The sequence below is a fragment of the Cyrtonyx montezumae genome, unplaced genomic scaffold (assembly GCF_038088225.1).
Source record: "Cyrtonyx montezumae isolate F1298 unplaced genomic scaffold, pur_monq_1.0 scaffold_9, whole genome shotgun sequence".
NCBI classification, from domain to species: Eukaryota; Metazoa; Chordata; class Aves; order Galliformes; family Odontophoridae; genus Cyrtonyx; species Cyrtonyx montezumae.
In genome coordinates this window covers 1,005,905-1,024,810 of record NW_027072100.1, presented here as the reverse complement: position 1 = coordinate 1,024,810, position 18,906 = coordinate 1,005,905, and the positions used below count along the sequence as shown (strand labels likewise).

Below are 18,906 nucleotides of genomic sequence, written 5' to 3'. Positions count from 1 at the left end.
CTCGCAGCGCCGGAAGCGGCCGCGCCCTTCCGGTGCGGAGGTTTTGGCGCGCAGAGCGGATCGCGGTGAGGGGCCGTGCCGGCCGCGCCGGGCCGCCATGTCCCGCGCGGAACCGCTGCCCGATCCCGAGTCCGAACCCAGGGCCGCCATCGAGCGGCTGTGCCGGGAGCTCAACCTGGACGCGGGCAGCGCGGCCGAGGCGCTCCGCGACTTCACGGCGCTGCGCGGCACCTACAGCCTGGAGGTGGGCCGCGGGGCCGGGCCGTGGGGCCGGGCCGTGGGGCTGTGTGTGGCGAGGCGCCCCCGGCCCCACGAGCGGCGTTGCCTTGCAGGGGGACGCGCAGCACTGGTTGGCCTGCGCGCTGTACGCCGCGTGCCGCCGCAGCGTGCTGCCCACCGTGGGGAGCGGCCTGATGGAGGGCAACTGCGTGTCGCTGACCCGGATCCTGCGATCCGCCAGGCTCAGGTGCGCCGCGGCCCCTCTCCCTCCTCCCTGCGGCGGCGCTGAGGCCGAACGTCGGTTAAAGCCGATGATAATACGACGCTTTCTTTGTTGTCGTTTTTCTTTTTTTTTTCCTTTTAAGTTTGATTCAGTTCTTTAGCAAAATGAAGAAGTGGATGGACATGTCGAACGTGCCGCAGGAGTTCCGGGAGCGCGTGGAGAGGTTGGAGAGGAACTTCGAGGTGTCCACCGTTATCTTCAGGAAGTTTGAACCGATATTTTTGGACATCTTTCAAAACCCTCACGAAGAAACTGCAAAACCCCAACGGAGCAGGAAGCAGAGGTAGTGGGGAGCTCTCATGTGGCTTTGCAACAGGTTTACAAATAACGGGAGCGTTAGTTGTGCTTTAAAAGATATGGCTAAGTTCTGAAGTGACTGCGTGGGTGCACAGGGATGCTCGGTGCTGGCACCGGGTGGTGGCTGATACCATTGTACTCCCTCCATGCACTCCCTGCTGTGCTGCATCAGTGGGGCTCCCGTGTTTGGTTGCTTTATGTGACTTGCCAGGTGAGCACTGGCACTTCTGTGGGAGAAAATTGCAGCCAGTGTGCTCGCCTGTATGACACATAGTAACTGGTGGCGTTGTCTTCCTGATGCACAGAGCACTTCATAACTTTGTCGTTATTCTCCATGGCTGTGCCTGCTAGCCCCACTGAGGATAAGACCTTCAGCAGAGGGAGCCAAGCTAGCTCTGTGCTGGCGGTTTCTGCTGCCTCATGTCTTGGTCTGGATGTGAGAGGGTAATTTATGGTAACCCACCCTGGTGTAGCTCCTTGTCTACAAATAGAAAAGGAGCTGCCACTGCAGTACCTCCAGTTGGGCTGTGGGCTCTGAGCTTTGCTGCATCTGTATGAGTAGAAGTGTCCGTGTGCTCTGTGTTCCTTCATTGGAGCAGCATTCGTTAGCATAACTGCACCTTTAGCTTCTCTGTCAGATGGTTTTAGTTCATCCTACTGTTGCAGTATTCATCAGAAGAGCTGCAGTGCAAATTGTAGTTGTGTATTTTGAAAGGATAAATGATGCTTTAGTAAAATATTTGGGAAGGTGACTCACTGTAATTGATAGAGCCCTCAGCATCATTCTGCATTCAGTGAGACTCCTGTCAATTGCAGCAATGCCAAAATGGTGATGCTGTACAAGAAGCTCTGCAGAGCTAGCCAGGAGGCTGCAGTGGGAGCTGCTGTGTGCACTTAAGGTGTGCTTTAGTGTGCACATATGAAGTGATGGCTCTGGCTGTTGCTTTGAGCATGGGAATGGGATGAAACGCTTGCTGTGTAGCACATTTCAGCTTCCTGGAAGCAAAGACTGACTCCTGCCCCTCTTGTTGGCAGGCGGGTACTGTGTGGCGTTAAGGATCTCTTCAACTTCTGCTGGACCCTGTTTGTGTACACTAAGGGTAGGCTTGCATTTTGTAGCTGTTTGTTTCGAGTGCCTTCTGAGTTATGAACTTCTGATGCGTTGCCTGATGATGTGCTGTCTCTTAAAGGTAATTTCCGTATGATTGGAGATGATTTAGTAAATTCCTATCATCTGCTCTTGTGCTGCTTGGACCTGGTTTTTGCAAATGCCCTTTTGTGTTCAAATCGAAGAGATTTGCTGAATCCATCATTTAGAGGTATGGTGGGGATAGGTTGTTTCAAATGAAATACTCTTTGTTCTTTTGGTTGCTTTTTTGTTTTGTTTTAAGTTAAGTTGAAAGTTAGTTGTCATTTTGTTTTTTCCCCTCCTCCCTGTTCCCAGGCTTACCAGCAGACTTCCATGCACCAGAGATGAAAGCCTCAGAGGATCTTCCATGCATCATTGCCACTCTGTGTGAGCTGCATGATGGGCTTCTTGTTGAAGCAAAAGGAATAAAGGAGCACTACTTCAAGCCATACATTTCAAAGCTGTTTGATAGGAAGGTGTGTGTTACTCTTTGAAAGATATGTGACAGTGTTCATACAGACAGTTCTGCCTCGAGAGCATTTAAATCCTGCATGTGCTGGAGGAAAGTGCTCTGATAGGCACGTGGACTGATGATGGCTCATGTCTGTTCCTCTGTATGTGTTTCAGCAGGAGCAGAACTGAACTTTCCCTTCTAATGATGCATGCTGTACAGTCCCCTTTGTTTTGTCTTTTTATGTTAGTGGAGAATCCTTACTTTCTTGGCAGTATGGAAGCTGAATCATGGGCAGTAACCTTTTATAGCTAGAGAAGATGTTATCTTGTGGAGCAGCCGTAGTGATTTTCTGGGTCCTGGTGTGTGTCTTGGAATAAAGAAAATGCTTTGAATGGGGAGGCTGGGGTCACAGATGGAAAAACTGTTCTGTGTGGCTTTGCTCCTGGAGAACTTCTCCAAGCTCTGTGGATATGTCTGTAGTCACCCAGCAAGTTGCTTCCTCCCTGCTATCCTGAGCTTGGATAGATCTGAGGTTTGACCTGGCCTTCGCCTCTCACTAACAGCATTGTGCTGCTTCAGGCAGGGCAAAAAGAAAAGTTCGGATATGCTCCTAAATCTCGTTGCACTTCTGCCAAAAACCATCTTGCTGTCATGTTATTAGAGATGGAACAGCTTTAGTTTATTATGTAAGATATTTCTGCTTTTTTTTTTTATTCTTAGATCTTAAAAGGAGAATGCCTGTTGGATCTTTGCAATTTTGCAGAAAATAAGTAAGTTATAACTTGCATTTTTTAATTGTGGACCTCAGTTTTATTTCTTGAGTGTGGGTCTTTGGGTGCTCAGTCTTGGGTTTTCCTTATCTTACTGTATCACACTGCTTTTGGTGATTTGAGAATTTATGTTGTTACTTGCCTCAATGCTTCCTGGCTCTGAGATGCCTCCAATATCAGAGGGTGAGCTACAGGGTTTCTTCCTTAATGTCAGGTCACAGAAAGGCACTCAGGTGATGGACCAGGCTGCCCAGAGCAGGGCTGCACTCCCCATCCCTAGAAGCATCGCACGTGTGGACCTGGTTTAGTGGTGGGCTCAGTAGTGCTGGCTGGTAGCTGAGCTCTATCTTTAGGATCTTTTCCAGCATAAATAACACTTTGTTATTCTGGCAGCTGTGAACTTTTGTATAGTTTAATGCAAATCAAAACTCTGAAGTTCATGAGTGGGTTTCTGTGCATACCTCAAATATTGTATGCGAATAGGGAAGTACTTATGATTGTTGATTAGTCTCCAGCTAAGTGTATACATCTGAATGCAATGGTAAAGTTCAAAAGAAAAAGGAGCAACAATTGCAAAACCACAAGAGAAGAGTGGAGTGTTTCCAGGGAGGGAAGCAGAGTTGTTTCAGGAACTTCTGACATTTCATTCTCAAAACTAATTCAAATGAAAACATAAGTAGCAGCTGCTTTGTTCTGGATCTCATAAAGAGCTTTTTCCTTTTCCAAAAATAGCTAATTTATTTTTGCAAGGTGAGGTTTTAATTCATCAGGTTGCTTTCTGAGAAGTGTGAGAAGTGGCTCCGCCGTTGTAGCAGTGTGGATCACTCAGATGTGGAGTGCTGCTGTGATCTGTAGGAAGCAGTGAGCCGTATTGGTGTTTCTGCTTCAAGAATCATAGCATTAATAGTTACTGTCATGTTGAATAAGGTAGTGTTCCCTGTTCTTGGTTAAATGACGTCTGGGGAAATCTGTCTTTGCCCAAATAGAAGGCTCTGCAGCCCTTGTGAGGTTAAATGTTCTCCTTTACAGACAGGTTAGCTGGAATCAAGAAACCAGAGGAGTTGTTCAGTATCATGGTATGTCAGCAGTGATTCAAAGAACTGAAGCTTCAATTTCCCTTCCTCTGTGCCATTGAGGGAGGATGCCTGTAATGCTATAATGGGATGGGAAGTATTGTGATAATAGTGAGGTGGCAAAGTCTTTGGCTACAGCAAACGAGAACAAGCCTAAATGTAGCAGCCACAGACATGAAGGAAAGGAGCTGCTTACCTTTAGAAGACCTCTGGTAGGAAGGGATCCCTAGCAAGAGCTACCTGCACCTCCACTGCCAACCCTTACATGAGGCCTGGGAAGGGGTGGATCCTGACTCCACCCCTTCTGGTTACTCAGGTACATTGCATTCACCTGAACTCCAGTGGGTTGGTCCTGCTTTTCCACCAGGAAGGTGCTCCATCACTGTTTCAAGCTGTGACTTAGCATTTCTGCTACAGTGCCACGGAGCACCAGGTGGCCAAAGCAGAGCTCCAGCTTACCTCATTTAGTGCAACCAATGCTGCTCTGCTTGGACAAAGCTTTAACTTCTGATTGGCTGAGCATTTCAAAACTGTTTTATTTGTATCTGAGATGGAAGCAAATGTGAGCCCAATGATTCATTATCAGGGTGTTTTCTGTTCAGTGAGATTTCACAGTGGAACATATTGAAATTCAACTCATTGATGTTCCTTATGACAAAGAGATCAGGATTTGCTAGGAATCTCCCTGAGCAGCATTAGGGGCGTGGAAGACACTACTCCACCTGACATTAGTGAAGCTCAGTCAGTCCATATTTTTTTTTATTTGGGAATTTCTGTCAGCATTTTGTATTCTGCGCTTGGACTTCCACTGCCCCAAAGAGACAGCTCCATTCATGTCTAGATTTCCTTCCTTTTGAAGGACTTGCCCTTTATCTCACAGATACCTGCAAGCTCGGTTCTAAAAAAAAAAAAAAATAAAAAAAAATTGCTATTGAGCACTCTCCATGTGCACAGTGCTTCTCTCATGTACCATTCAGAACCCAACCTGTGCAGTCATTTCCCTTTTCTGAATAGCAGCACTGGTATAGTAGATCTCTTTCCATTCCCAGACCAGAGTGGTTCCATTTTCTTTACACGGTGCTGAGAGATCTTATGTCTGTTCACTTGACAGCACAGAGGGTAATGGGTACAGGAATGGAAGTGGGAATAAGGCTGTAGCAGCCTTGGAGTGTGTCACCAGGTGCATTGTGGTCCCTCATTCCATTATCTACTCAATTTTCAAAGCATTTGGTCATATTTCTCCTATTTCCACACAGTAGAGTGTGTGGAACTAATTTAATGCTAATTGCCATCTAAGAAAGGTAATTATTTTTTCTACTTCCTTAGGAATATAGGGGAAATGTAATAATTCTGAAAATGCCCGTGTCAGTGAATGTCTTCTAAAGGAAATGCATCTTAGTTTCTCAGGTTTCAGTCTAAGATCCCAGTATTTCTGGCTCAGCAGATGGGAAAATTGTCCAGAAAAGCCAGATCCATATATATGTATAGATAGAGATAGATAGATAGATGAATCTATATGTATAGGTAGTGTATATATATTAATACATATATATACTATATATATATGAATACATAGATATATCTAGTGTGTGTGTGTAAAGCAATTCCACTGTGGAGCAGAGCCTGGTGCCTTGATTTCAGCACCATCTGAGATTAATGCACTGCACTAGCACTCCTGGGGGCTTGGAATGGGGGTGATCTTTAAGGTCCCTTCCCACCCAAGCCATTCTATAGTTCCATGAAGCACTGGTGGGAGAAAAGGGCTGTGTGATGGGCTGTTGTGGGAGGTTTGGAGCTGAAGGCAGCTAAGGAGGGCGGTGAGTGGGCAGCTCAAGCAGGGAAGATCCACATACAAGCACTACTGCTACTGAGAGCATTAGCTTTGAGCTTGTATTGGCTTCAGTTTTGTTTGTTCAGCAGTTTAACCTTTGCTGTAAAACTTTGGTTTCTCTTCCAGCAAAGCGCTGAATAAAGAGTATGAAGAGTATGTTCTAACAGTGGGTGACTTTGATGAGAGAGTTTTCCTAGGAGCAGATGCTGAGGAGGAAATTGGCACTCCTCGGAAATTTCCTGCAGACTTGCCAGGGGGAAAAACAGCAGCAAGAGCTCAGGTGGAGAGTCACCTTCAGCAGCATTTTGAAAAGGTGATCCATTTAACTTGTTTTCTTGTGGAGTACTTCTTCATTTGGAGTCAAGTTTTCCCATCAATGAATGCAGCTTGAGTCTGAGATGACTTGGAAAAGCTGCGTTTCTTGAATGGTTGTTGGGAGGGTGAAGGTGAATGCCTCTTGTGGGCTTATTCTTGCTAAGGAAGAAATGATGGTGTTGCCTTTGCTATGTAATGTAGTAAATAACTGCTCCTTAAGCAGAGTGGGAGTGCTTTCATATGTGGGCTGGTATTATTTTCTTCAGGAAAAATGTCAAGGTAGTTAAGACCTTCAGACATAGATTTACTGGAAAAACAAACTAGTTTTTAGGAAGTTCTGAGATCCCAGGTTTGGCAACCTTCTTTGGAACTGTTTTACTGATGGTATTTTAAACTTAGAAGTAATTTTTCAGGAGATGCTTTTTCTGTTCCACTTCTGCTGTTTCTTATTGATTATCCATCTCTCTCACAGAAGAGGTCATTTGCCCCTTCGACTCCTCTGACTGGAAGAAGATACCTCCGAGAAAAGGAAGCTGTCATCACTCCTGTTGCTTCAGCCACACAAAGTGTGAGCCGGTTGCAGAACATTGTGGCTGGGTTGAAAAATGCACCTAGTGACCTACTTATGTCTATTTTTGAGTAAGTACATCCACTGCAGTTGTTCTCTTACAAATGCAAACTTATCTTTTTTTGCTTGGGTTTGCTTTCTTCCTCAGATTGTACTTTTTTGTTTCGTGCAGTGTATTTTTACTTGTGTTTCTGTTATTTCCAGTTAACAGGTCTTGATATAAGTAAAACAATGTTATTTTGAAATGGTCTTTTGGAAGAGCTGAACTCTCCCGTTCCTGAGGTGTCGTCACCACCATCTTCTCATTCATCGCTTCCAGTTGTTTTATGATGCTGGGAAATCATATTAAGTGACTGCTGAAGGCAGCCCCAGGCATTCCTCATCACCATTTCTGGGAGCAAGACCATGTTCTGTAGCTCAGCCTATGTTTTAGCCTCCCAGATGCATGTCTGAATGCTGACTGTAGTGAAATAAATTTGAAAACATTGGTGTGTAAGCAGATAGATGCAAATAGTGCATCAGTAAAAGGTGGACCAGTGTTGCTTCATAACAAAAATTTAGTAGTACTTAATTATGGAGCTGTTGGGCATTTGTCTAACTGTCAAAGTGGAGTCTTGCTGTATAGGGGTGTATGGGTTCTGGGTTTTTTATTTATTACTACTTCTAGTAATAATGGGCACTTTAATATTAGCACCTAGTATTTGACAAGTAAAAGTAATGTTTTATAGCAGCCTTCATAAGGTGAAAATACTACTTCTAGTTCTCATCTTTGGAATTACGTCTGTTTTGAAAGTCTTCCTAACATATTCTTAGAAGTTGGAATTACAAATGCTTAGAAAGATGTGTTTCTGTTTGGCAGTTGTTTTTTTGGAAGTCTGATGCTATTTCCACTATGCAATTAAAATGTACCTGTAATCTGTAATGAAAAGCATGTTCATTCAAGTAATAACCCATCTATCAAAGAGATGTAAATGCTAAGACTTAGATAAGCATTGAGAGAAGCCTCTGATAGTGAATGTGTTGAATGCTTTGCTCATCTCGAATCTGAGTTCAGCAAGTGCTGATGTGTGTTGTCTGACTGGGAGGAATAGAAAGAGCTGTGGTTTTGACTGAGTGAAACAGCCCAGCTTTTGAATGTTCTCTCTTTCAAATGTAAATTCCTTGGAAGAGTACCTCTTTAATAAATAGAAGGCTTCATTTGAGGAAACCATTGTTGCAGCATTAGCTTTTCAGCATAACTCAATGTCTGCATTTGATACCAGTCCTCTAAATCTGGAGACATTCAGAAAGAGCATCTCCAAATGGAGAGCTTCTCAGGTTCCTTTTCCTGGCAGAGACCTTGATAGGGGTTTGTCAGTTCCCTTCTGCCTTGCTGTTGTTTTTTGAAAGCTCTCCTGAGCTCTCACGCCTTACTCCTCTTGGATACGTTTTTTTTCCTGAATGTGCTGTTGTAGCTCTCAATTTCTCCTGCATTGGCTCTAAAATCTATACAGCAGGAGAAACAATCTTTGTGTGGTATTTATGGTAATGGAGTTACTGTGTAACAGAAAGCTCAGGGAAGCCAGTATTGTTTGTTTGTTTGCCTGGGACCTTTACTAATGCAGCCAAGGCTTTCTTCTTGTGTCCTCTTGCAGGTCTTGTGCACGCAGCCCTGCAGAAAGCATCATGAACAGAGTGAGAGAAATAGGGGAGATGTTCTGTCACAGCTACACTCAGACAACAGACGAACTGCCGGGATCTCATATAGGTATGAAGGTGAAATGCATGGGATGTTTCAGAACGTGAAGTTCAGCCATGTGTTGTCTCAGTACATGAAAACTGTTTTTAACAGTCAGCTCTCCCAAACAGAAAACTGTTGCTGTCAACACTACGATGAATATCTTATCAGAAAATTAAAAGGTTACCAGTCAAAACGAAGTAACCAAGAGAGCTATGAAACTTTAGAGATTTTAACAAAAATTGTAGACTTGTGTTCCTAAAGCTAAAGGAAGTGCAGTACGACTAGGAAAGGCATTGCAACTGTTTGCAGAATTACTTTGCCATCAGAAGTAATAATCCTCTACAATATTTCCAGATTAGCTCTTGTGACTAGCACATATTGAAGGATACTTGCATTTGCAGAGTGTGTGAAGGATATTTGCATTTGCAAAGTGTGTATACATGTGCTGTGTTTTGCTAGAGAAGGCCAAGGATGGGTCAGTTCAGTCAGGCCATCTGTGGAAACAACACAGGACTTCATCAGCATTGGTTTTCAATTTCAGATTTTGCTGTAAACAGATTAAAACTGGCAGAGATACTGTACTATAAGATCTTGGAGACTATAATGGTACAAGAAATGCGAAGACTACATGGGAAAGACATGACTGTAAGTAAAGAATTTACAAAAGAGAATGGTTTGTATAAGTCCTCTGTGGGGGGAATTTGGACAGCTCCAGCACTCATCAGTCTGCAGACAAGCAACCGTATGTATCGTTAATGTTATGTGCCTTTTGTGTATGTGTTGTTTAAGTGTAAGCTACTATTGAAACTGTATAAATCTGCAGTTAATGTGTTAATCTGTGTTGCTTTTTATAATAACGAATTTAAGGGCCGTTTTTCAGTCTCTTTTGAGGTGTAAAAAAAAAAAGTGATCATCCCATCTTTTCTCATCCTAAAAAGTTGGGTTTTTTGGAGGCTGTATGCAGCATGGAGTTTCTTAGATTAATACTCAGCTGCCTGCAGTTCTGTCTAGAAGACTTTTAACGTATCTGTGCCTCTATTTCCACAAGCTCAGGCCATTGGCATCTTCTCTGATCTCTTAAGGCTGTCTTGGAACAAGATGTGTTTCACCGCTCCCTCATAGCGTGCTGCTTGGAGATCGTGCTTTTTGCGTACAGCTCTCCTCGCACCTTTCCCTGGATAATCGAAGTGCTTGACCTCAGGCCATTCTATTTCTATAAGGTAAATATAGAGGTCTCTATAAGGTCTAAATGTGCCCTGCAGGTGGCACATTACTGGACTGACAGTCTTAGAGGGTGGGGTGGTGCTCTCCTAGGTAGTCACGTAGGAGAGAGGCAGATGTTAACATGTGCCTTGCCTCTCCCAAGTTCTGTCTGACCTTAATGTTACCTGACTGTTTGAGTTGAAGCTGAAATTTAAAGCAAGTAAACTGTTTTGTAAATGATACTTCACTGTAACATGCTATTGATAAACTTCTTTTCATGTGCTCAGCTGAATCTGATGCACCTGCTTACGTCTGCCTGGGTGTATCACAGCGTGTGCTTTGTGTATCCCTTCTGTATATGCTCAGTGGTGGTGAGAGGGGACCTCAAGGCACCCTGCAAGGAGTCATTCTCTGCTAATGGGATGTTTTCAGATTCCCCTTTGGCAAAGGGAGTAAAAATAAGTAATTAATTTGTACATTTAAAAGGAAATAAAGGAATGTGTTTGGCCTTGACGTGTCTATTTCCTGTATATTTACCCTGTATTTTGTATATTTTCAGTTGTGAGCTAGCATGGATGCAGGACAGCATGGCTGTACTGAAATGCAAAATTAAACATGCAAAAAAATTCTTGAACAGAGGTGCAAAGGCCTTCTGTTGAGATGTGACATAAGATGAAAAATCAGAAAGCTGAACCAATAGTGGAAGGTGGTGTTCAGGGCAGAGCATTTGGGAAATCTGCTTCTGAGGGTGTCTTGATGGTAGCTGGTTTGCTCAGGGGAGTCAGAAAGAGCTGGGAAGGTGCAAGGGGGAGGAGGAGGCTGGAGTATTCCACCTTGAAGAGAAGCTTTGAAGAGGGTCCTGAAATTAATAATGTTAAGTGTTAAGCAGGAGTGATATGACTTCGCTTTGATGTGTGTGCCTTGTTACTATTAGGTAATTGAAGTACTGATTCGATCTGAAGAAGGACTTTCCAGAGACATGGTGAAGCACCTCAACAGCATAGAGGAGCAAATCCTTGAGAGCCTTGCCTGGACTCGTGATTCAGCACTCTGGAGTGCTCTCCAGGCTTCAGAAAACAGGGTTCCCACCTGTGAAGAAGTATGTTAATATTTTACTCTTCATTACTAGAACTGTGATCTTACTTTTCCTTTATACAGAACATTGTTCAAATAGGACGGTTTATGCAGAAGAAGAAAAATTATTGGTGAGTTGGGACAAAGGAAAGCTATTTGTTACCTTACATTGGTATTTCTTATTTCTCAGGTAATATTTCCCAATAATTTTGAAGCAAGCAATGGAGGAAGTGGGCTTGGGCATTTGCCTATGATGCCAATATCTCCAATAGTTCATCCTCGAGTAAAAGAGGTTCGGACAGATCTCAGTGGGAGTTTAAGACGGGGTATGTTCAAGGTTTCTGATATATTTTGGATGTGTGATTTTATTTATTTCTAGTCCCAGTTGATCAAGGAAAAGTCTAGACGCACCCAGTCAAAACTTGCAGCAGTCATTGGTAATAAGTGGAGCAAGGACATGCCTTTGTGAGGGTGCAGGGGTTACCTGACTTCAAGCGTGGGTTGTAGCTTTGCAGCCTTTGCTAGGGTTATGGGGGTTTTTGTTGCTGGGGATATTTTTCTTCATGGTTTTGTTTGGTTTTTTTTCCTCAGTGTTCTCAAAAAACTGTTTTTTCTATTAAATACTTGAGTGTATTGGGAAAGTGACGTTAGCAGTTACTGTAGATGTTATGCTGAGTTTTTCAGTAGAAAGGAAAGCAACTTAGAGATGGTACCAGGTTCTCACACACCTCTGTCCATCTCTTAAGATACCTGGTGTCCTTCCTAATTTCAAATGGAAAACAGTGGGGATTAGAAATGTTTGTTTACTCCTGGTACCCAGAAGACCATCCTGGCAGAGTGAAAGTGAGGTGTCCAAACAGTTTTACCTTGCTGGATAGCCAGAAGGCTTCTGTGCTGTTGGAAATGATCTGCTCACAAGCAGCACTGGTAGCTTGGTTACTTTTTCTTGTTGCTATCAGATTATGAAATCAAACTGTCTGGGATAACTACAGAGTAACAGAAATCATTTAAAGGACTGTAGGTCTCTGTTCATATTGCCAAGAAACAGAGAACTGTGAGATTACTACTTAACCAGAAATGAGGCATCTCAGTCTGTTTTTATAGTCTGACAGATATATTTCTCTGCAGAAGTTTCCTGTTCTTCTGCTCCTCTGAAGATGTTTTCTTTTCTCCTTTGCTCAGTAGACATGCAGTCATTGTCACCAATCTCTGTGCATGAGCGCTACAGTTCCCCTGTCGCAGGAAGTGCCAAGAGAAGACTCTTTGGAGATGACAGCCCCAAAGAAATGCAGATGGAAAAGGTTTTAACAGAAGGAACTAAGTTGACAATTGCACCAGCATCAAGCATTGCTGCTGAAAATGTGTCTGTCTCTCCTGGGCAAACAGTACTGACTGTGACAACAGCAACTGTAGCAGGAAGAGCAGGGCAGAAGGTCACTATTCCACTGCACGGTATGAATTCTTTCTGGTTTTCTTCTATGTGAGATGTTTTGCTTACTTTTAAGATCTGGCTAGAAGGACCATACACCTTGTATCTGTTTTTCCTTTTCTAAGAGAGCATTAACAAAGCAAGCAAACTAACACAACACCAAAAGTTAAGCTTTTGTACTAACATCTCATTCTGTCTTAATCTGATGTCTGACGAGTCCTGAGGATTCCACCTGGCAAACGAAGTTGTGGAGTTCTTCCTTCCAGTTAAATCTCATCACAGGTTAAGCATTGGTTTGTTTCTCAACTCAGATAGTGATTAATTCCTGCTTGCTTTAGTTTTTGTCTATTGTAATCTAAAAAGAGTCTGGAATTACTGAATAAGGGCTGTGTGTGGACATTAAGCAAAATAGTGGGGGGTTGCATTTGTTTACTTATTTTTGGGTTGGCTTTTTTTGTTTTACTGGGCTGACGCTTGACTCTTATGAGGATACATGAGAAATGAGTTTTGTGGCCTTTCTGAATTTTAAAATCTGTGTCTTCATATATGAAGATAAAAAGAAAAAAGACATTAAAGAGACATTCATCAAGAGAATTTGATGACTACAGAAACTAATGTGGACTGCAGACAATATACTGTCAGACTTGCAAAATAATATTAAAAAACGAACAAGAACATGCTCCACTCCTAAAAGGGAGGAACACTGACCACAGAGATTGTGATCACGTAAACCTTGTACTTCTAAGATTGGTTGTGAATTATCATTTCTAAAACTTACTCTTCCTTTAAGCATTACCAGAAATGTACTTTTCCTTCATTTATGAAGACTTGGTCTTCTTAGTGTTTGATATAGAAGGATGAAATATCGTCTGTATGAAATATTTGTGAAAGAGTTTGGGATTTGCAGTTCTACTATGTGTGACCATGGCAGCAAACAGTTCATTTCTTGGATGCGTGTGTCATCTCCAGGTATCACAAATGAATTGGGTGGGATCACATTGATACCTGTTTCAGTGAATCTAGGTCAGGGACCTAAAATAGAGGCCCGGGCTCCCTGCCACCCTCAGGTGAATCAGGATCAAGAAGTACAGCTCTCGTCAGGAAACAAGCCAAAGAAAACAGGATCCTTGGCACTTTTTTACAGGAAGGTAAGCATCTTTGTAAGGAAGTTGTGCCATACTTGTGTGGCTGTGCTGAAACTCCATGAGCAGTTTACATTACCTTTCAGTCTTCACATACCTGGTCTTCCGCTTGAAGAATTCTCATGTAGCTGGGAGGAAAAGGGAAAAGTAGAGAATTTAGTAAACTGTTCATCTTCTGCCCTGTGCCATCAGAAGATGGTTTTTTGGTTTTGTTTTTTGGTCTTTTTTTTTTTCAATTTACTTAGCAGCTTCTGTAAGAAACAATGTCAGCTTTTAATTCTCTTGTCTCTTGCTCCTGCTTATTTGCAAGTGTTAGACATACGAGAAATTAGATTGCCCTTCTGTGTCTTGAAAATTCCAAACTGCCATGTTTTGGATCCTGTACCAGGAGATTCTCTTGCTCACGTGTTTGAGATCACCCAGTACTGCCGATTTTTCTGACATGGGCATCAGAAATCAGGGATGTGAAACATGCTGTCTCAAAGCTTCTAGAAAAAAGGGAACTGATGAAACAATGAGAAGTTAAAGGAGTAGGTTAAGAACTACACTTTTTTTTTTGTTTTTTTTTTTTTTAAGAGCGGGGAGAAATATTTTTGCTGGAGAACTGTTCCCAGAGATTTTCTCCCTTATGTTATCTTTATATCCTAAACCGGAGAGGGATAGATTTGAAAGCTGGACTGTTTGGTGCATGATGAACTGGTTGGATCATCATACCCAGAGGGTTGAATGCACCCCTTTGTAGTGAGTGAATGAGTGATGTAATACAAAAGGAATCGAATATTTTTAATCACATTTCCTATAAGCATACAGCATTAGAGCAGAGTTGACAACTTAGTATTTGAAAACATTCTTGTGTGCAGAAGGAGAAAGCTTTGAGGAAGCAAAGTACTGAAACAGAACAGTCACACTTATGTGATGGCTTTCACTTCTGCACAGCAGTTCAAGCTCAGTTGCTTTGACTCGTTACTGTGTTCTCTTCTAGGTTTACCATCTGGCAAGTGTGCGCTTGCGTGATCTGTGTTTAAAGTTGGATGTCTCCAATGATTTGCGCAGGAAGATCTGGACATGTTTTGAATTCACATTGGTTCACTGTCCTGATCTAATGAAGGATAGACATTTGGACCAGCTTCTCCTCTGTGCCTTTTATATCATGGCAAAGGTAACGTGTAGGCTTAAGGAACTAGAATTTCATTTCAGTTAAAAATATAAACTGGATGGCTGGAAAACCAAGCCCTGTAGCAAATGAGCAATTCTGACAGCTGGAAGAAAACCAAAGATGTATGTATGTGTATATACCTGCGTGGTGTTCTGATGACTATTTCCTCTTTTTCTACTTAGAAAAGTTAAGACATAGTTTTCAAATTTGCCAATACATCTTCTGATGGAATAGTACTTCCTTTTTTAATTTTTAGTACCACTGGAAGAAAAACAGGAAAAGGAATAATAGTTAACGTAGGCAACAAGTAGCTGTACTATCAGAAATAAAACATGGAAGTGTAGATTTTTTTGTTCATATTCCCATCATTTGATCCATCCCATCAACTTATGAATGTTCATGAAAAGATCTATGTACTAGAAAGTTGACTGAGTACACTTGCATCTGAGCAGCCTTACCTTTCTGTGTGCTCTGTTTTCAATATCCTTTTCTTCTCCAGGTCACCAAAGAGGAAAGAACTTTTCAGGATATAATGAAAAGTTACAGGAATCAGCCACAAGCAAACAGCCATGTGAGTAAATGATGGCACCATTCCTTTGTATAAATGTTAGACAGAGGTGGCCTTCAAATGATTCTGAAGCCAACTTCATTGCTATATTCATTCTTACTCAGATGGATTTCACCTCACAGGATCACCAAAGTTGGAAAAGACCCCCAAGATCATCCAGTCCAACCATCCACCTACCACCAGTGTTTCCCACTAACCCGTGTCCCTCAGTACAACATTTAAACATTCCTTGAACACCTCCAGGGTTGGTGACTCCCCCACCTCCCTGGGCAGCTCATTCCTGCACCTGATCATCTTCTGACTTTTCTGTTTTCCCTTACAATGTTTTTTTCCCCCTCTGTGTCCTGTAGGTTTATAGGAGTGTCTTGTTAAGAAATACTTCTGCTGATGTCCTTTTGGGCGAAAATGCAAACAAAGATGGACAGATGACAGAAGGTAAGTAAAGTAATCTCATAGTTTTTAGAAATGTAAGTAAATGCTTTTATGTAACTGAACTGTCAAGTGATAAAGGAAATAAGTTTTAGAGCTTTACATGTATTGAAGAAAAACAAGTATATTGTTGAAAAATAAACCATTTTATCAACTGCCCTATTGTATTAGAGAGAGAGAAAACATTCTTTCCAGTTGGAACAAATGGTTTTTTTCCTTGAAAAAAGTTAAAGGTTCATCATCCTGTCTAGCAGCTGCTTGAATGTTAAGTGTCTCCTTTATCTAGTATTAACTCCAGATTTTTAACTTTTGACAACCTTGTAACACAAGACAGATGTACTAAAGAATTACAGATAGCAGCGTTTGATTTTTTTAATTTTTGTTATGTTTCATATTGCACTGATTTCTTTTGCATTCTTGTTTTGCTTGGTAGTCAGTAGAATAAGGAATGAAACAGTGTTGTGTTCGGTAGTGGTCTGAATTGAGTAGGCAACTGATAATGTTAATGGCAGTAACCTTGCTGTGCAGCTGCAGCTTTTTCCACTGACCCACCACGGAATTACAAAGGTGGTGTCATGGCAGCCTTGCAGTAGGTGAGAGTAGAGGAAAAAGTTGTTTGTTTTTTTTTGTTGGTTTTTTGCCAGCTGGTGACTAGAAAGTTTCACAGAAGCTACAAGCTGCAAGCTGTCAGTCTGCTTAAAGCACTGTTCCATGTTTGCATAGTGCATACACTGAACATTGGCGAGGTGAAGGTTCTGAGGACCTTAGCATTGTTCAGCTAATCCTGGCTATGCTGTGCTTCTTTCTCCTAAGCTGGAAATAGCTGTAGCACAGATTTGCATTATCTGCTTTAATCATAATCTACTAGTCTGCTAGCAGTGCTTTGTAACTGTCTCTAATGGTCATAACCACCTGCAGTGCATCTTTGTCTGAGGTGTGTTTCACGAATTCGTCTTACTGATTGGTCAGTTTATGAATGAGCTCTTGTGAGTTGGATATTACAAGTTTAAATCTGAAGAAGTCAGTTTAATATCACACTCTGAAATCTGATACTTTCTCTTATAATTAGACTCATCTATGAAAACTGGTAATTCCTTGGGAAGATCGGCAGCAGAGAACTCCTCTGAGTCGGGAACAGAGGAGAGAGGAGATCTCATTAAATTTTACAATGCAGTCTATGTTGGAAGAGTCAAGTCTTTTGCACTGAAGTACGATATCACAAACCAGGATCATATAGTAAGTAAAATATATTGGAGCTTTGATCTAATAATCAGATGCTGGTTTATTCCTAGTCTGTGTCAGTTTTTGTTTATAGGATAAAATGTTCTAGAGAAAACCTGGAAGTGTGGTTATGTTGCTTTTTTGTGAAGTTACTGCTATTAGGTAATTCGTGATTCATCTCTTCTGGGGACTCATCCTCTCTTTCAGATGGAAGCCCCTCCCTTGTCTCCATTCCCCAGCATTAAGCAGCAGCCCGTATCTCCTCGGCGGATCTCTCAGCAGCACTCGGTCTATGTTTCACCTCACAAGAATGGTGCCTGCTTGACACCTCGAACTGCACTCCTGTATCAGTTTAACGGGAGTCCTTCCAAGGTAGAAAATGAAAGGGTTGAAAGGGGTTCATTTGGGAGAGGATGAACTCATCTCACAACTAGAATATGCTCTAATTCAGTGGGAAGCCATTGAACTAGTTCCTCAGTTTGTGGTGAGGAACAGTGTTCTTTATGTTGAGTTCTTCAGTCACTCTGTGGACAGGTTCAGAATAATAACTTTTTGGTTCTCAGATAATTGAGAACAAAATTGAGTTTGAAATGAAGTCAGAGTAACTCATGTTACTTTATTCTTAAATTCTCATTCACAGAGTCTGAAGGATATCAATAATATGATAAAACAGGGTGAACACAGAAGTAAGAAACGAGCCATAACAATTGATAGTGACACTGAACCTCCTCTGAAGCGACTCTGCCAGGAAAACGATGATGTTCTACTGAAGCGCCTTCAGGATGTCGTCAGTGAAAGAGCAAATCACTAAAACTGACGGTTTCCTTTGGGATCTCGGAGCTGTCCCAACAGTCTGATACAGCTGTCGTGCGATTGCTCCTTTTACGATGCGGTGTTGTATTGGCAACTGTTGAATCACAGCCTGAACCACGGATGGATCACCTGAGGTGAGCACTGAGTCAGCCACAGGAGCACAGGTGAAGGCAGTGCACTGTGTGACCAGAAGGGGTGGAGTCTGAGTGCACCTCTCCCAGACCCCATGTAAGAGATGACCTCCACTGAGTAAGGATCTCTTGTTGGAGATCCCCCTGTGTGGGGTTCCAGGTGAGCCCTTCCTAATTAATTGGATGTCTTCATACCATCTGGGTAATCCGTCCAAAAATATGCTGTCTGTCTTCATTATATTGTGTGGGTACTATTCATTCAAGGTATGTACCCTACAGGTACATACAGAAACTGCCAAATTTCACTAATGTTTAACCTCTGACTTCCACAGGATGTAGAAAGCAAGAGTTAGGTAGTAAGTAACAGAGACTGGAAGGTGGTTTTGTTCTCAGAGAACATACTGTACTGTAGGTACTCTTTTTGAGCTGTTTTAGGAGAAGAGCGATCTGCAGGAAGCTGTGATGGATGTTCTTGAGTAAGTTCTGAGCATAACTCAGCTTCTAGTAACTATTTTTAGAATAAAAACAGACAGGAAATGAGTGAAGTTGGTTAAGTTTCTCAAGCTTTGGTACTTGGGGTAGAGACTTTATAAGTGCCTTATTTCTAAAAGAATGTGGAGAAACTAGGAAGGAGATCAGATGGATTCTGTCTCAGAGTGGAACAGTTGTGAAGGGTATGGCTCAGTGTCCTGTGCTGTCATCTCCTGTCAGAGCTTCAGCAAAAGTGTACGTCACATCAGAGAGTTTCTGTGGCAATAATCAGAAAGTAGAAGCAGCCATAGGTTAAACTGTATGCTGATAACTGAAAAAGCACCGAGATACCTTTCTGAATGAGTCTAAATTACCCTTCTCCTAAGCCAGTGAGCACTGCCATGGGAGCTGCTCCTTTCCAACGGGAAGCTTGATTGCTGCCTTGCTGTAGAAGCTGTTAATAGGAATCGTAGCTTATCTACAAAGACCTACATGTTGGTTACATTTGGAAAAATAGCTTGGCCTTTGACTGCCTTACAGCTGTTGAAATGTGCAAATTCATTTGACGCGTTAAGTACCTCTACATTTTATTTTAATATCTTACTCTCTT

General features: G+C 42.3%; 1 protein-coding gene across 2 annotated transcripts; it reads left to right on the top strand.

Moving 5' to 3' along the window:
* The first annotated feature begins 58 nt into the window (after positions 1-58).
* Positions 59-17,867, top strand: RBL1 (RB transcriptional corepressor like 1). Of its 2 annotated transcripts, none has more exons than XM_065754217.1 (22): positions 59-244; positions 333-466; positions 585-785; positions 1,835-1,899; positions 1,990-2,118; positions 2,244-2,404; positions 3,103-3,152; positions 6,183-6,369; positions 6,844-7,010; positions 8,574-8,686; positions 9,201-9,304; positions 9,742-9,879; positions 10,797-10,961; positions 11,127-11,262; positions 12,122-12,388; positions 13,335-13,513; positions 14,490-14,666; positions 15,163-15,234; positions 15,582-15,666; positions 16,730-16,896; positions 17,089-17,253; positions 17,522-17,867. In XM_065754217.1, the coding sequence occupies exons 1-22, from the start codon at positions 98-100 to the stop codon at positions 17,690-17,692; spliced, it is 3,180 nt and encodes a 1,059-aa protein (XP_065610289.1). In that variant the 5' UTR covers positions 59-97; the 3' UTR covers positions 17,693-17,867. The 2 variants fall into 2 exon arrangements, with proteins under 2 accessions (XP_065610289.1, XP_065610288.1); XM_065754216.1 differs by having other exon boundaries at positions 12,119-12,388.
* Positions 17,868-18,906: the final 1,039 nt, after the last annotated feature.

Bases quoted from the DNA above. Each gene is read 5' to 3' on its own strand.
- RBL1 (XM_065754216.1), top strand. From the start codon at position 98: ATGTCCCGCGCGGAACCGCTGCCCGATCCCGAGTCCGAACCCAGGGCC. The intron at 3,153-6,182 runs GTAAGTTATAAC...TTTCTCTTCCAG, and splicing joins TGCAATTTTGCAGAAAATAA to CAAAGCGCTGAATAAAGAGT. The intron at 6,370-6,843 runs GTGATCCATTTA...TCTCTCTCACAG, and splicing joins TTCAGCAGCATTTTGAAAAG to AAGAGGTCATTTGCCCCTTC.